This window comes from Cyprinodon tularosa, unplaced genomic scaffold (genome assembly GCF_016077235.1).
Source record: "Cyprinodon tularosa strain WSP-4 unplaced genomic scaffold, ASM1607723v1 ctg552, whole genome shotgun sequence".
Lineage (NCBI taxonomy): Eukaryota > Metazoa > Chordata > Actinopteri > Cyprinodontiformes > Cyprinodontidae > Cyprinodon > Cyprinodon tularosa.
This window is the reverse complement of record NW_024039288.1, coordinates 433,099-450,043: the sequence shown is the minus strand read 5'-3', so window position 1 is coordinate 450,043 and position 16,945 is coordinate 433,099. Positions and strand designations below refer to the sequence as shown.

The 16,945-nt window shown below is 41.8% G+C and overlaps 1 protein-coding gene across 1 annotated transcript in view; it reads left to right on the top strand.

Moving 5' to 3' along the window:
• LOC119796572 (myelin regulatory factor-like protein) overlaps positions 1-16,945 on the top strand; it is a 38,060-nt gene that overhangs the window by 3,613 nt on the left and 17,502 nt on the right. The window contains exons 5-16 of the mRNA XM_038305182.1: positions 2,082-2,282; positions 2,390-2,585; positions 2,669-2,745; positions 6,210-6,320; positions 6,393-6,483; positions 6,571-6,771; positions 6,876-6,984; positions 7,066-7,175; positions 7,518-7,663; positions 16,049-16,213; positions 16,309-16,380; positions 16,539-16,585. Of these exons, the coding sequence (XP_038161110.1) occupies positions 2,082-2,282; positions 2,390-2,585; positions 2,669-2,745; positions 6,210-6,320; positions 6,393-6,483; positions 6,571-6,771; positions 6,876-6,984; positions 7,066-7,175; positions 7,518-7,663; positions 16,049-16,213; positions 16,309-16,380; positions 16,539-16,585 (1,526 nt within the window). The remainder of the gene's footprint in view (positions 1-2,081; positions 2,283-2,389; positions 2,586-2,668; positions 2,746-6,209; positions 6,321-6,392; positions 6,484-6,570; positions 6,772-6,875; positions 6,985-7,065; positions 7,176-7,517; positions 7,664-16,048; positions 16,214-16,308; positions 16,381-16,538; positions 16,586-16,945) is intronic.

The window sequence follows — 16,945 nt, the reverse complement described above, 5'->3', positions numbered from 1 at the left end:
CCTCTGTGGGTGCTTTAAAAGTCCCAGGGAAGTCATATTTAAATGTCAAATTATTCTGGCTTAAACATGTGTGTATATATAAATACATTTGCCTATGTGAGGCAAGGGCTCAAACATGTACAACTGTAAGCATTCTACACCAAACAAAGCTTCTGCCGCCCTGGCGTCCTCTTCCACAAGATCTTCATCCTCGACTTTCTTTCTCTAAATAAAAAATAGTTGACGAACGAGACTCCGACACTAAACTCTCCTCCTCTTGAATGTTTCCGCTGTCCATAGCGCTCCTTGACAGTGTCGAGTCTAAGTCACCAATTTGGTCCCAATGGAATCTCCCATTGGGAACCTACTAGCACTGAGTTGCTAACTGGTTAGCAAGATGCTTCCGAGACACCGGCCACAATCAAACTTGCTTGTGAACCTTCTGCCACAACAATCCCCCAACAAATGATAAACGACCAATCACATTCGCTTTATTCACTTGTGTAAAGTCGTGCACCACTCGGGAGAATTCGGAAATGCAACGGTTGGAACAGCCGTTTCCTTACAACTTGTTTGTCTAAATATGTTGTCAATGCTATGAACTTAATATGGTTTGTGATGCATAAAAACTCACCATTACCTCATAAATTACACATCTTTTGTTATATTAGCATGGCGTCAGAAGCCTGAAGGGGTAGTGGATAGAAGGGGAACATTTGTATGTATTAGAGGTTCAATCTTTGGCTCTATCTGGGGAAATGCTTTACAGAGTGTGGTTTATCTTTTGAACTCCTTACTGCAACTAAGGACCCATATGGTGAGTATTGGAATTTTACCAACACCTTAAAGGAAAAATCCCGTCAGCAAGGAATAACCATTTGGTCATTATCTATACCTAAAACTATTATGTTTGCAGGGATTTAAAGAATTTAGTGTTAATCAGTAAAAAAAATCCATACATCCATTCATTTTTAACACGCTTAATCCCAAGTGGGGTTGTGAGGTGTGCAGTTGCCAATCTCTAGCTGTCTATGGGCGAGAGGAGGGGTAAACCATGGACAGGTCGCCAGTCCATCGCAGGGCAGCACAGAGACAAACAGGACAAACAACCATTCACGCACACACTCACACCTAAGGAGAATTTAGAGGAGCCAATTAACCTAGCAGTCATGCTTTTGGACTGTGGGAGGAAGCCGGAGTACCCAGAGAGAACCCACGCATGATCAGGGAGAACATGCAAACTCCATGCAGAAAGACCTCAGGCGGGGAATGGAATCGAAGGCAGCAGTGCTACCCACTGCGCCATTGAGCAGTCCCAGTAAAAAAATAAAAGTAACAATTTTCTTTGCGATCACTGAGTCTGGGAGCGGCCATTTTTGCCCAAATATAGTAACGCCTCCCTCCTGACATTTTCCAGCAGTGACGTCACGGTGCGGTAAGCCTAGCGCCATTCTCCTCGCTTTACAAGCAAAATCAATGGGAACTACTAGACACATCTGCAATCAACAACCATTATTGAAGATTACCAGAGGACTTCACCATTGAAATTCACCAGAACTATAGTTAAACTGACAATGCCCACGTGCATGTGAAAAAAACATTAGTTATTTCACCTTTCCGATTCATGATCCTCCACGGACGGGTTTGTCATTGGCTTGCCAACTTGAAGAGGGAGGATTTGATCTGCCATTCAACTTCTGGTCAGAGAAAAAACATGTAATATGTAGCCAACATTTGGAAGAAGAATGTTTTCAAGATGACCTGGATAATAGCCGCGTTGTGTCAAACACCAGATACAGCACTGGGACTTGATCAACAGCCGATACTGCACTGTGTCATCACAAACCCATAGGTGGCAGTATCACTTATCTATTTATCCTTCACATTGTTTTTATTGTTAGATTTGCTTTGATTTTGCCCACACAGCACTGTAATGTAATGTGAGTTGATTTTAAATATAAAGGTAGGTATGAATGAATAAGAAATTAAAATCAACTCTACACACTGGAACATCTTCGGCATTAGTGGCATAAGAGGACGCTGTGTCTGTCAGAGGGCAGATCTTTGTGGATGATATTTCTATATTGAATTTTATTTTTCAGTTCCCAGGACAGTAAAAAGAGGAGGAGGTCAGACTCCGAGGATACATTTGCAGCAGCTGATGCTGCCTGTTGTGAAGGTGATGGGACTCGTAACACTGGGGCAGGGATTGGAGCCGGTCTGGGTTCCTCCCAGTTGCTTAGGTGGGAACACTATCAGCAAGAACATTGGAGCACTTTATGCAGCAGCAGCTACAGAACATTGTAAGTCCATATTGCTTTGAACTATTGGACTTAATCATCATGAATTAAGGACATGATGTGGGAAATTAGTTCCTGTGACATAAACTACTTTACTTTGTCTGTTTCAGGGAGCCTCCTACTTACCATGTTGATACAGATAAAGGCTTTAACTACTCTTCAGTTGATGAGGCGTTTGTGTGCCAGAAAAAGAACCACTTCCAGGTCACAGTTCACATCGGTGTGTCTGCAGAGCCACATTATGTCCAAACGTCCAGCGGACTACAGACTTTTGGCTACTTTCAGATAAAAGTGTTCGGCATTAAGGTTGGTGGCAATAAGAATTCCCCAGCTTTTAAAATGATGATCCCTGGTTTTAATGCTCTGAGCCTAACTGATCTGTCTTTTAGCTTGAAACACCGAGCCATGAGGTGACAATAGAGCAGTCTCAACCGGACCGCAGCAAGAAGCCCTTCCACCCAGTAAGGTATGGATAAAATCTACTTTAGATTACAATTAACCACATAAATCAGCTGTATTGTTTCTACATCTTTAAATCCATCTGAAGATTAATTATTTCCTTTTTGGAAAACTATTTATAGTCATTTTTTTAGTCAATAATTAATGAATGTGTAATCTGTTTCTGTTTATCCATTGAAGGGAAAGTGTTTACAGTAGTAGCAATTAAAAATTTCCCCACTTTCTTTGATGGGCCCTTGGCTGGTCCCCTAGAATTACTTTTTAAAACATCAATATTTGTTCTAAAATATTATTTCTGTCATGGTTTGTGGACATTAAGATTTAAAGAGAAGCATAATCTCCTGGTCAGACCCTGTAACTCAGTCAAAGGGTGGAGTCAGAGTAAAAAAAATATGCAAGAGAGGGTCACTCCAGTGGCTGCAAGTTGGAGGGGATTTTGCTGGGAATTGGAGGAAAGTGGGCTGCCATTCGACTGGTGTTTGACTGGAAAGGGCCATTTTGAATGGCTGCTAATGTAAATTACAGATACACCAGAATGAACCTTCCTTTTCTTGATTCCATTTGAAAAAATAGGTTGGGCACCCCTCCCCTAATGGCGGCCTATAGTTTGGGTTGGTTTTCAGTCCATTTCTGAGTTCTTGCCAACTCCTTGATGGATTTCCGCTTATGTTTCTGGTCGCTGTCATGTTTCTGGTTCTAGTTCACTTCAGATTTATGACCTCACATTCTATTTTGTGTTTTTTCCTGTCTCTCTCTCTCTCTCTCTCTCTCTCTCTCTCTCTCGATTTTGTGTTTTTTCCTGTCTCTCTCTCTCTCTCTCTCTCTCTCTCTCTCTCTCTCTCTCTCTCTCTCTCTCTCTCTCTCTCTCTCTCTCTCTCTCGAGATTTTGTGTTTTTTCCTGTCTCTCTCTCTCTCTCTCTCTCTCTCTTGAGAGAGAGAGAGAGAGAGAGAGAGAGAGAGAGAGAGAGAGAGAGAGAGAGAGAGAGAGAGAAATTCTGACTTTGGTTCCTCCCCAAACATCTCCTCTTTTTGGTTTCCATTCAGCAGTCCAAAGAACATTATTCCAGATGCCCCGTTCTTTCTATACATTCTTACTTCAGTCAGACTTTCATGATTTCCTGACAGAACAAAGCATATCTCCAGTGACCGTTAAACCTGTTCATTCTCTTCCTGATTGAATAGCAAAACTCTCAGATCAATGGTACCAAGAACCATAGCTCCCATGGTGACATTTTTGGGTTTTTTCTTAGACTTCTTTTAGCATCTTGAAGGCTGACACTTGGGTAACCTTGCTTGGATGGTCCAACATGATCATGTCGGCTTCTGTTTTTAATAGTGTAGCACCGATACTGATACCAGTATCGGGCAAGGCCCCAACACTGCACTAAAGGTGGTATCGGTATATATTAAATAACTAGAACTGCAACTTATAGTTAATTAATAGACAATTCAAATCAAATCAAATTAATGATTATTAGTTGAATGATTAGAACTGTAATTTGCTTTCTGACCAAGGCTCTTTAGTTTATCCAAGGTTGGATTTTTGGACTGGCTGTTAAAATCCAGTTGCCTTCTCCAGTTTAGTTATTTCTATATGCCATCAATAGATTTATTGATCACCAATTAAAGGAAATTGTCTCCTAAATGCTTAAAAACTAACTAATGTCATGATCTGGCCTGATAGCTTCACCCTAATCGTTAATTTCATTCACCTGCCTAGTTCTGCCCGGTTCCTAATTTTCATACTGCATCGTGCTTTATATTCGATCCAGCCCGAGCGATCAGGGCCAGATCATTGTTTTGTGTCTTGGGTTCTGTTTGGTCGTTTTTAGTTTTTGTCCAAGGTTTGTGTGCTGGTTCCTGGCGGCCAGTGAATAGAGAGGGTTTTAGTGTTTGTTCTGTCTTCTGATCGTTTCCTGATCCTTCTCCGTGCAGCACTCAGGGTTTTGGCTCAGAGAGGGTCAGTTTAATTCCCGTAAGCCTGGCTCCTGGGAGGAGACTGTAATGATCCAGACAGAAGACCCAAATTTTCAGCCAGAACACAGGATAAGGACTTAAACAGTTTATTCAAAACTCAGGACTTCAGTAGCACATCCACCGAGGGCCAGGGATTACTAAGAACGGAGATTTAGGTTAGTGGCTTGAAGGAGTTCAAATAATGAAATGCATGAAACCAACAAAACCACTAACTTTATAAGAGTCCTCCCTTCAGCAAGATCAGCAGCTTGAATAGAGGAGTGCTCCTTTAAACTGTTGTTGGGTGGCCAACAGTTGGGTGGCTTGGAGCACAGAGGCAGGATTTAGGTCCTGGAAGCCAGACTCAGGCTTAGTGATCAGGGGGCTTGGCAGGAGGCAGAAGTCGAGGGGCAGAAACAGGGTCGTTGTCCAGAAGGCAGAGAAATCCAATGAGGGCTAGGCAAAAGGGAAAATCCGTGAAGCAAAAACTTGGTCAGGTAACATGAAGTGCTGGATACTGCTTGCTAGTTGGCTTGCAATTATCTGGCCCTGTCTGCCTGCCACAGGCTGCCTTATAACTGCTTGAACACAGCTGAGAGAAATGCTGCTGATTGCACTGCAGTGTAACAGGCAGCAGCTGGAGTTGATTTCTCACAGGGAGAGCAGAGTAGGCAGACAGGCCAGAATCATAACAGTACCCCCTCATCAAGGTCTGGCTCCCGACGGACCACTAGGCTGATCAGGGTGGAGGAGAGAATGCCTGGTAACACGTCTTGTCTCGGCTTCCATCAACCACCAACCCTACGCTTCTGTGAGTGTCTCTCTGGGCACGTTTCTGGACCTGTCTGACTCTGAACCTGCCTCCCCGCTCTGAGGATTCCTGGAAGCCTGGATCCCTCTGTTCCTGTTTGGGTCAGAACCATTGATCAGCTGAGGATTCTTGGATTCCTGAACTGTTCCCGTCTGTTCTGTTTTCCCCTCACCTGGAGTGGCTTCCAGCATGTTCTCTGGGACTGCAGCATCGGGGACACTCTGGACGGCTCAGGGCCGCATGTTGTTGGCAGTGCATCTAATCCTGCCTAAGTTGAGTTCATGTCAAACAAGGACAGTGACTCACTCTGATAATCATCTCCTGTCAGATGATCATGGTCACTTACCTGTGTTTCTCCCTCCAGAGAGTGTCAGTGATTGGGCAGTGCCCTGCCCCCCTTTCCCCGCAGTTGCTGCAGGTCCACAGATCCACATTAGCTTGTTTCTGTTCTGTTTTAGTTCTGTTTTGTTTAAATAAACGTTTGAACTTTCCTACTGACTGTCTCACCTTGAATGCTGGCTCCAAACGTCCCGCTTTTGATAACTAAGCTATTAGTAGCCCATACTACTACTTTATTTAATGTAGCCCATATTATTTAAATATCTTTAGCTATTTTTAGTTTTTGGATAAAATTTCAGTTCAATTAAACGCAGAAAACTTAAGAATAACATAAATGAAGTAAGCGATGATCTGTCATCATCCAGGGTCAGTTTGGCTGGTAACAAAATAACCAAAGTAACTCTTGGACGACTACACTTCAGTGAGACGACCGCCAACAACATGAGGAAGAAAGGCAAACCTAACCCTGACCAGAGGTACGACAGTGAGTTCACACAGGAAACGATAAACAAAGGTGGAAATGCTGCTAACTGTACATCTGTGCGCAGGTATTTTCAGATGGTGGTCGGCCTTTATGCCGCTGTCAAAGACGAGACTTTTCTTCTCGCTGCGCTGGTGTCAGAGAGGATTATTGTTCGGGTAAAACCAATGTCTTTAAACCAGTATTTAGAAAAACCAATCCCACTTGTTGAATTTAACTGAACTGTTGGCGTCATCCATCTTAAGGCGTCCAACCCAGGCCAGTTTGAGACAGACAGTGACAGCTTGTGGCAGCGTGGGTCAACGCCAGAGGCTGCGGTCTGTCACGGTCGAGTCGGTATCAACACCGACTCCCCTGATGAAGCACTGGTAGTTTGCGGCAATGCTAAGGTGATGGGCTCCATCATGCAACCGTCTGACTGCCGAGCCAAGCAAAACATACAGGAGGTAGAAAATAAACTTGTATTGAAGTATTTCAATTGATGATCTGAATAAAATTTCTATCAGCTGAATATTTTTAAACTGTGAAACGTTTTTACTTTTCTCATAAGGTCGACTCCGAGCAGCTGCTTAAAAGAATCAATCAGATGAGGATAGTTGAATTTGATTACAAGCCAGAGTTTGCCTCCAACATGGGAATAGATCACACCCATCAGACAGGTATTCCAGCTGCAGCTGTTTCCTTATGGTTTCTGAAGTCTTGAAGGTTTCATGTTTTATTAATATCTTGTAATATTTCAGGTGTAATCGCTCAGGAGATAAAGGAGCTGCTTCCATCAGCGGTTGTGGAGGTCGGCGACGTCATGTGCTCAGATGGGGAAAGAATAGAGAATTTTCTCATGGTGGACAAGGTTCAAAATCCATTTTACTTTTTAAATAGGAAACTTTTACCAACCAATGATAATAAAAAGATATTCAATATACATTTTGACGGACAAAGTGAGGTTTAGGAAAAATGGGCCACAGGAAAAACACATGGATGGCCGGAAAAGAAGAATAATTTTGGCCTTATCTTTATTTTTAGGGCATGAATGGCTTGTTTCATCTCCACCCTGCTGTATCTCCAAAAAACGTCATTTTGATTTTTCTTCCTTTTCCCCTTAATGCTCCACTTAACAATCTAACATTTCACAGGTTATTATTTGATGCAATCCCAGCATAAATATCAAAACCTTTCTCTCCTCCCCCTGCAGGAGCAGATCTTCATGGAGAACGTTGGAGCTGTGCAGCAGCTGACGAAGCTTACAGACAACCTGGAGACTCGAATCCAAGAGCTGGAAGTTTGGAACCGCAGATTGGCAAAGTTAAAGAGCTTAACAGGCAGCCTGCGCTCTACTAGGTACTCATCTTTATTTCTATTATCTCAACTTCTGGAGTTTGGAAAAGAAAAGGACATGAGGGTGGTTTCAGTGGTGGGATTTAATTTAGTTTTGTAAGATTAATTTATGTTAATGGTTTTGGATTGCATTTTCTTGTTGTTTGCAAAGATAATGGAGCAAAATTCATTGCATAGAGTAACATACCTCAGTCCTTAAAGGGTAACTTTGTTTTTCAGATTACTATTTATCTAAATTAAATTTTTACATTTCTTTTAACAATTTTATTCAAAACAATTTTCATATGTTTTTTTGTTTTTGTTTTTCAGTTTGATTTTTTACCAATTTCATTCTTACTAAATTGCGATTTACAGATAACCTATTCACTTCTGTTGGAGGGCCTTCCACTGGAGTGAATAGAAAATGAGCATTTCTATTGGCCTAAATGGACGCTAGCAAAACTTTTATTGGTCAATGTGCATATAGATATATAAAAATAGTTCAATCTGAAAAACTCACACAGAGAGAAAACATAATTAGAAGAATTTATTGATAAGAAAGTATAGTCTTTGGCGCTCAGACCTCGGCAGGAACATTCATGCTGAATTATGCTTTAACATGCATGAGTAGATGAATGTGAATAGGGATGTTCCCCCCGGGCCTGAAACTGGTGGTGGTTTAATCCGAGCTGGTTGACAAGGTGATCTGCTGGGCAGAATTGTGGGACTAGAAGACTGAGGGAGCTGACGCCGGGGCTTCACTCAGACTCGGGATATAGAGGTCCTGCTCGGTGATGCAGGTACCGTGAAGTGTCCATGATGAGCAAGCATGAAGCGACAGTGGAGAGGAAAAACTCCCCTTTGGGAAGAAACCTCTGGCAGAACCGGGCTCAACATGGTGGTCTTCTGCCGGACCAATGCGATGAGACGAGGGATGGTGACAACTGGGATTAATACTCTCTGATGAGGTTGAGGTGAAGTCGTGTCATGGAGGACGATTCAGCTGCAATGGCGGAGAAGGGGATGGAGGTGGGTGAATTGTCGTCTGGATCGAAATCCAACATTGCGATTGCAGGATAGCGGCTGTGGTGAGATTTGAGGGAGTTTATAAAGTGGAAGCAGGACGCTGATTGGGCTTCGTGGTGGAGTAGTTCAAAGCTGATTGGCTCGCTTCGGAGACGGATCAGCTTCTGATGATGTGAGGTAAGTCAGAGTTTCTTCAATTGAACTTTCGCTAGAACTTCATTTCAATCTGAAAAACTCACACAGAGAGAAAACATAATTAGAAGAATTTATTGATAAGAAAGTATAGTCTTTGGCGCTCAGACCTCGGCAGGAACATTCATGCTGAATTATGCTTTAACATGCATGAGTAGATGAATGTGAATAGGGATGTTCCCCCAAAAAGCCGAGGTCGAGGCCGGAGAGTCCGTATGCTCGTAGGGCATACGCTAGGGACAGAATAAAGAATGCGTAATGAAATGCTGAGAAGGTTTGCGAACAACTTACCGAGCCAGGTTGTTGATGAGGATGGCGACCACGGTTGACGCCGAGAACTTACCGATGATGATTTACCCATGATGATGATGATGAACCCATGATGATGATGATGATGAACCCATGATGATGATGAACCCATGATGATGATGATGATGATGATGATGATCCCGATGATGATGATGATGAACCCGGTGATGATGATGATGATCCCGATGATGATGATCCCGATGATGATGATGATGAACCCGATGATGATGATGATCCCGATGATGATGATGATCCCGATGATGATGATGATGATGATGATGATCCCATGATGATGATGATGATGATCCCATGATGATGATGATGATCCCATGATGATGATCCCATGATGATGATGATGATGATGATGATCCCATGATGATGATGATGATGATGATGATGATGATCCCATGATGGTGATGATGATGATGATCCCATGATGATGATGACGATGATGATCCCATGATGATGATGACGATGATGATCCCATGACGAAGATGATCCCATGATGATGATGACGATGAATCCTGCGGATGATGATGACGATGGTGCATCCCATTATGATGACGATGATAATGAATCTTGCGGATGAGTCTGATAATGAATCTTGCGGATGAGTCCATATAGAACATATAACATGACGGGATACAGACATGACGAGACGCAGACATGGTGCATATTGATGCATTGGAAATGCAAGCAAAATGGCGTAGGGATGCATGACGAGACACGACGAGACACAGATAGGGAGCATGTGATGCATGGGGAATGAATCTTGCGGATGTGTCTGAAAATGAATCTTGCGGATGAGTCTGATAATGAATCTTGTGGATGAGTCCATATAGAACATATAACATGACGGGATACAGACATGACGAGACGCAGACATGGTGCATATTGATGCATTGGAAATGCAAGCAAAATGGCGTAGGGATGCATGACGAGACACGACGAGACACAGATAGGGAGCATGTGATGCATGGGGAATGAATCTTGCGGATGAGTCTGATAATGAATCTTGCGGATGAGTCCATATAGAACATATAACATGACGGGATACAGACATGACGAGACGCAGACATGGTGCATATTGATGCATTGGAAATGCAAGCAAAATGGCGTAGGGATGCAAGACGAGACACGACGAGACACAGATAGGGAGCATATGATGCATGGGGAATGAATCTTGCGGATGAGTCTGATAATGAATCTTGCGGATGAGTCTGATAAAGAATCTTGCGGATGAGTCCATATAGAACGTATAACATGACGGGATACAGACATGACGAGACGCAGACATGGTGCATATTGATGCATTGAAAATGCAAGCAAAATGGCGTAAGGGATGCATGACAGGACACGACGAGACACAGATAGGGAGCATGTGATGCATGGGGAATGAATCTTGCGGATGAGTCTGATAATGAATCTTGCAGATGAGTCTGATAATGAATCTTGCGGATGAGTCTGATAATGAATCTTGCGGATGATTCTTGCGGATGGTTACATATATGAAGAATTGATGCATTAGGGAATGCATGCTAAATGGTGTCAAGAATGCATGACGAGACACAGACCAGACGTGACGTGACACACAGGAGAATGCATATAATGCCTGTCATAAAGGTGAGATTGCATGAATGCGAGCCAGAATGAAGATAGCATGAATAGCAAGGAGACAGCATGAAAGACTGCATGAAGCAGGGAATAATGAAGAAAACTGATAAGGAGTGGGAGTAGAAAATGAGTTAGAGGATAGTCGAGATTAGGTCAGAAAATTATGAAAATGAGTTGAACCACCACCAGTATTTGTAATAGAGTTGCCTAGAGGCAGAGAGAGCGCTGAGCTGAGAGAATTGGTGAGAGTTCTGGGCGGATGAATGAGGTATAGGCTGGTAAGCCATCGGCCCAGAGCTGAGGGAAGCCTCAGAACCCCGCGAGTAGCTGCAATGCAGCTGCTCGGTCCAGAACGAATGCCCAGATTACCTACTAGAGGGAAGGCCACGTGATTCTAAGAGTATCCTAAGGTGGTGAAGAACCATGAGTGGACGTAGGGTAATGCTTGGGCGAATAAAAGTGCTGAATGCCTGAACATAACGCACTGAGATGATGGAACGTTAGTGACTGCTGCCAGTGATGCTTCTGATGAAGGCATGAGAGACTGGGAGGAGGAGTGACTTATTAGTGGCTTCAACTACTACGAAGTTATCGCAGTGGGCGGACGCGATTCCTTCCCAAAGCCCCACGATGCAAGCTAGCTAGGGTTAGACCTCACACAAGCATAAGGGGTGTGAATAAAAGAGGCCATGAACCACCTGTCCTGAAGAACCCCCCAAAACCTACGGATGCAGCATCCGAAAAATTTTGAAGCATGGCAGGAGAAAGATAATTTCGACATAGAAAAGAAATTTGTTCCAATTAGAAGCAGTCAGACCAGGAGATCCGAACGGCAGCCTACGTTCAGTAATCTGACCAAGAGAGGGACGGAAATGCCGGATCAAGCAACTGGGAATGAAAGCGCGGCCTTGAGAAATAAGCGCATGGCAAATTAGCTGACCTAGCAAGGAGCGCAATTGGCATTTAGAAATGACTGATGAAGAACATCAGTTTGTGTGTTTTTTTTTTTTTTTTTTTTTTTTTTTTTTTTTGTTGAAGAAGAAGAAGACAGAACGATAATCAGAAGTAATAATAAGGGGTGGTAAGATGACGGGCTGCTAAGACTGAAGTACGATATATATGAAGCGTGCACGGCGGGGACAGACTGATCAGATGGCCTTCCTGCAGAAGCTCTGAGTAATCACGATAGATGCTGAATGCGGCCAAAATTTTGGCCAATAGAAAGATCTCTGGTAGACGGAGATCGGATGATTTAAGAAAAACGGTGACGTCACCTGCTGATCGACTTCAGGGGAGGGAAGAATAAGAGACTAAATTAAAATATTCCCCTGAATAATTAGAACGAGGCTAGTGAAAATATCAGCATGTGTGTTAATATAAGTATGCCTGATAGAGGCAGACGAAGCATAAGAGCAAACTCAAATAGATAGAAGATTATGAATGAAAACATGGTTGAATACGTCTTACCCTAAGGCTGGCCCAGGGCGGGCGTTCCCTAATGTGAATGAGGGGAGGGGGAGGTCCGTCTGAGCAGACAGCGGCAGGGATGACGTGGCAGTGCAGGGATTCCCACGTTTGAGCGTGCGGACAGCGTCGAAGGATTGAGTGAGAGAGTCCGGTGGAGCGGAGGGAGGCTGAGAGCTGTTAAACGCCAGAAGGACTAGACGGGGGAGCTGCTATGAATCAGGAAGCTGAAGAGGTCCAAGGCTGCATCGAAACGATGAGAAGGAGCGGGCATAGCGGTGACTGCTGCTGGGACAGATCCGGGAGGCCTTCTGCGCCTGGCGAGGGGAGCGGAGGACTTGCATGTCTTTTGCGGCCAGGAATCGGAGCGGATTGAAGCGGAAGGCGAGGGAAATGAATCACGAGGAGGTAGGAGGGAGGCTCGTTAAGACATCTGAGCAGAGTCTAGGTCGGAGCCTGGCAATATACCCTTGGAGTGAAACGCGGAAGAAGGAGATGAGAGCGGCTAAACGGGAGCTTCTCCGAGCGGGGAAAATTGAATTGTCGTCTGGATCGAAATCCGACATTGCGATTGCAGGATAGCGGCTGTGGTGAGATTTGAGGGAGTTTATAAAGTGGAAGCAGGACGCTGATTGGGCTTCGTGGTGGAGTAGTTCAAAGCTGATTGGCTCGCTTCGGAGACGGATCAGCTTCTGATGATGTGAGGTAAGTCAGAGTTTCTTCAATTGAACTTTCGCTAGAGCTTCATTGGGTATTTATAATGGAAGGGAAGAGAGTCTGATATGTGTAACGCACATTAAAAAGAATGCAGATCATAGAACTCAATCTGAAAAACAGAAAATGATAAAATAAATTTGAAATGTAAAATCTATAGAGTAAAAAAAATAATAAAAAAAAAATACATTTTTACTGTTTAATTCAAATTAAAACAATTGGAAATATATATTTATATATATATATATATATATATATATATATATATATATATATATATATATATATATATATATTGAAAATTAATTTGAGTTAAAAAGGATTTTAAATTTATCTGACCCAATAGTCTGGACCTGACTGAGGGAGAACCTAGACCCAAACTGCTCTCTCTCAGCATGGTGACTGTTTATTTTGGTGGATACTCACTGCTGGCTGGATATCAGGATGGACATGGAGAGGAGTCTTTCCTGAAAAAAGTAACTAATAGTGTTGCTCCAATGCCATTTTTTGGCCCCGATACCTCGCTGTGCAGTATCGGCCGATACCGATACCATCTGTTTGAAATTGATGTGTGTGTGTATATATGAAGAACTGCATACTACTTGGATGTAAAATAATTGCCATCATGGCTTTGTCAAGCTGCTGCCTACCTTTGTGAAGCAGGAAAAAGACTAATACAAAGTGAATCCAGTAGAACTTTTTATTTCCTACCTAAAAATGGCAAAAATGGCTTAAGACTTGCATCAGACAGTACCCTATTTATTGGTACTCACTGATACCGATATCACCATTTTAGAGCAATATTGGGGCCACGCCTGACACGGGTATCGGTGCAACACTAGTTGCTAATGGTTTATTTTCAAGAAAACTCTAAAGAATGTTTCATTAACTTACTACAAAATCATATGAACGTAAAGAAAAGGTCCTGATGTGGTTGCAGAAGCGATAACAGCTTGCATGTCGTGTCTGTCTTCTAACAAACTGCTGGATCAACTTTTCAAAAATGATGTGCGTCAGTCTGCAAAAGTTCACATTGCTGAACTCCAGCTTTAATTTTGGGAAGCTCTGATGCTTGGACGCTAGGATGCTCTGCTGCACCACAGGACCTGCTGTGAATCAAATGTTTTGATGTCAGAACGCGTTCGGTGTGAATGCACCTTAGGTTATCTGCTAGTTGTGTCTCATTAGGAGAGTAAATTATAGATGGATTAGAATAAAAATACTTCCTTAAGACTACAGAGATGCAAAAACGATCAATTATTAAAATAAGATGTTTCTACAAGCTATAGACAGATATTCAGATAAAAGCTTTTAAAACTTAACAAAGGTTGGGGTAATAAAGACACGACTTTTAAACTCACTACCGTGAAATAAGAGATGAGTTTGGTTTGATTTGAAAAACTCTGGCAAGAAACCAGGAAACAGTTGGTGAAAGGAAGAGAAAGGGTCCATTTTGAAACGATTTGAAGGACTAAAATTTTTTGTGTTTTTTTAAGGTGAATCAAATTGTTTTTCCCTTTTGGCAGCTTTCTCCTGTACAATATGTTGGGTCTTGGTTTTTTTTCTAAATTTACTTTAGGTGACAAATTGCAATAATGGTCGCAATGAAGATTTCAGTTTAAGCTCATCATCTGAGCTTGAACAGCCACTGAAGAACAAATAATAGGACAACAGGATAATCTGTTTAAACATAAGCCAAAATAGAAGAAAACCACACATTTCCTAAAAAAAAAAATGTTAAAATATCCTAGTTGTGCCTTAAATTGTCAACTATTTAAAATGTTCTTGCAATGAAATTTAAATGAAAGCCCGGCCTTTAAAGTCATTATTTGAGTTCTTTAATTTGTTCTCTGCTTTGGAAGACCTCATCCGCTTCATTAGTGTTCCAACTTCAGAAATTGATTACTTGTAACCATGCAGCACCTTGGAAAAACTGATAAAAATGACTCAGTTGCATAACTGAGGCAACAAAGAACTGAGGGAAGTCACAGTCCAAGGACAGACGGTTTTCTAAACGTTCCTGCAGGAGAGAATCAAAAGGTTCACCCAACATGAATGAACCCTATCAGGACTGGCTTTGCCTCACTGTCTTTCACTCCTGACTGGACTAGCAGGTGAGATGCACTGCTGTGCATCGTCAGGCTGCTGTAGACACTGAACGCTCTTTAGTCACATGTATTATGTTGTGGGTCAAGGACAACTGCTCTGACCTTTCTACTTATACTGATAATTTAGAGGTCTTTTTCATCCTTAACATACCATAATTTATATGTCTGTGGACCCAACCAACGGCTGCATATCAGCAGATAACTTCATCTATAGCTGTGCACCAGCAGACGGCCCAATTATCTGAATACTGACTAACCAGACACACCCACAGAAAGGAAAAAAATATTTCAATGATCCAACATTCCTGAATCGACAGGTTTTATTGAAAGGTGTGGCATGAATTATGTATTCAGCCTCATTTACCGCAAACATCCGCTGAAAATCGACCTCACCGATGCACCAATTGGACCCAATTTCCTTCCTTTTGTTGAGTGGTGATCGGCCTGATACTTAGATGTGAAAATCTACCTCTGCAAAGGTCTGAAAATCAGCAGCTGCTACTTTGCATCTACATATTTCAGAACTTCGTTTTTATATTTAACTTATTTTTTTTTTTTTAGATAAAATAAGATTTAAACGTTGGTGTATTGATTTCATAACAACAGTTATCTAAAAACGATCAGTGCACAAAGTAAAGTCAATAAAAAAAAAGGTAAAAAGTTTATTGAAAAGTTAAAAAGTAATGTTAAAAAAGTTAATAAGCCTCGTTAACAATTATATTTTGGTTCAGAAACTAAAAAAAAAGTGCTTTTGTTATTTTTCTTAATATATTCGGGCAAGTTGGCTTCTTGTTATTACATTGGCATAAATTTTTGCCATCAAAATATCCATATTTTTTAATGTTACAAAAGAAAAAAAGGGCTTATATATCCAATAACACTATTGGCTTGAAATTTTGATTTTTAAAGTATTTCACTGAGTGCCATGTAAAGGGTTAATCTAAACAGTTTTAACATCTGACTTTTTGTTTGTGTTCTGCAGCAGTAAAGCTCAGTTTCACAGCGGCGCATCAACAGCTCCGTCACCAGAGCCGTGCAGGACTGCGAAGACTCCAAACAAGGACTGGTGTCACAAACTCCTCCACCTCCTCCATAATAAAATCTTCCTGGCCAGCATCTTTACCTTCCTGGTCACCATTGCTATTTGGTAAAAAAGAAAAGTTTTGCCAGTCTGTTTAAAATCTAAATAATAAAAGGGTATTGACATGCTGACCTTTTCTTTTTACGCCTGTTTGGATGTAGCATTATCTCCGTCTCAGCTCTCTACCTTGTAAATTTAAAGAAGGCGGACGTTGACCTCTTCCCTAACAACAGGTGAACTCAAAATATTTATGTTTTTTAACGCATTTAGAGGGAAAAACTGGTTATTAACTGTTGATAATTTTCTCAAAGTTGAATCATTTATTGTTTTTGAAATCTTGTTTTTTGGTTGCCATGACATCAGCTATGTGTTGTTGTTTTTTTCCTCTTAGCAACAGCAGCGGAGCCCCTGTGACGACAGTAGTTCCACCAACCACAGGTACTGTAGCCCTTACAGCCAGATGTTTAAATTAATCTAGAGATTCAAATCCAGGTGTTGCAGGTTTGTTTGCATTTTTAAAAAACAGATTTTATCCCAGTTAATGAATTTAAATTGAAACAATGATATCCTTAGTAATTATAGGCAGCAGTTTGGAGACGATTATTAAATTTGCCAATCCAAGCAACATTGTGCTTTCTGGAGAATAGTTTTAAACTCTAAAAAAAAATCTTGTTTTATTGATCTTTACAATATCACTGGTAATTATATTTGAGACGTGTAGTTTAACAGCCTGGTGACCTCCCATGTCATAGCGCTCACGTTATAGCACTCTTCAAAGTGTTAAAGTTGTAGGGAAGT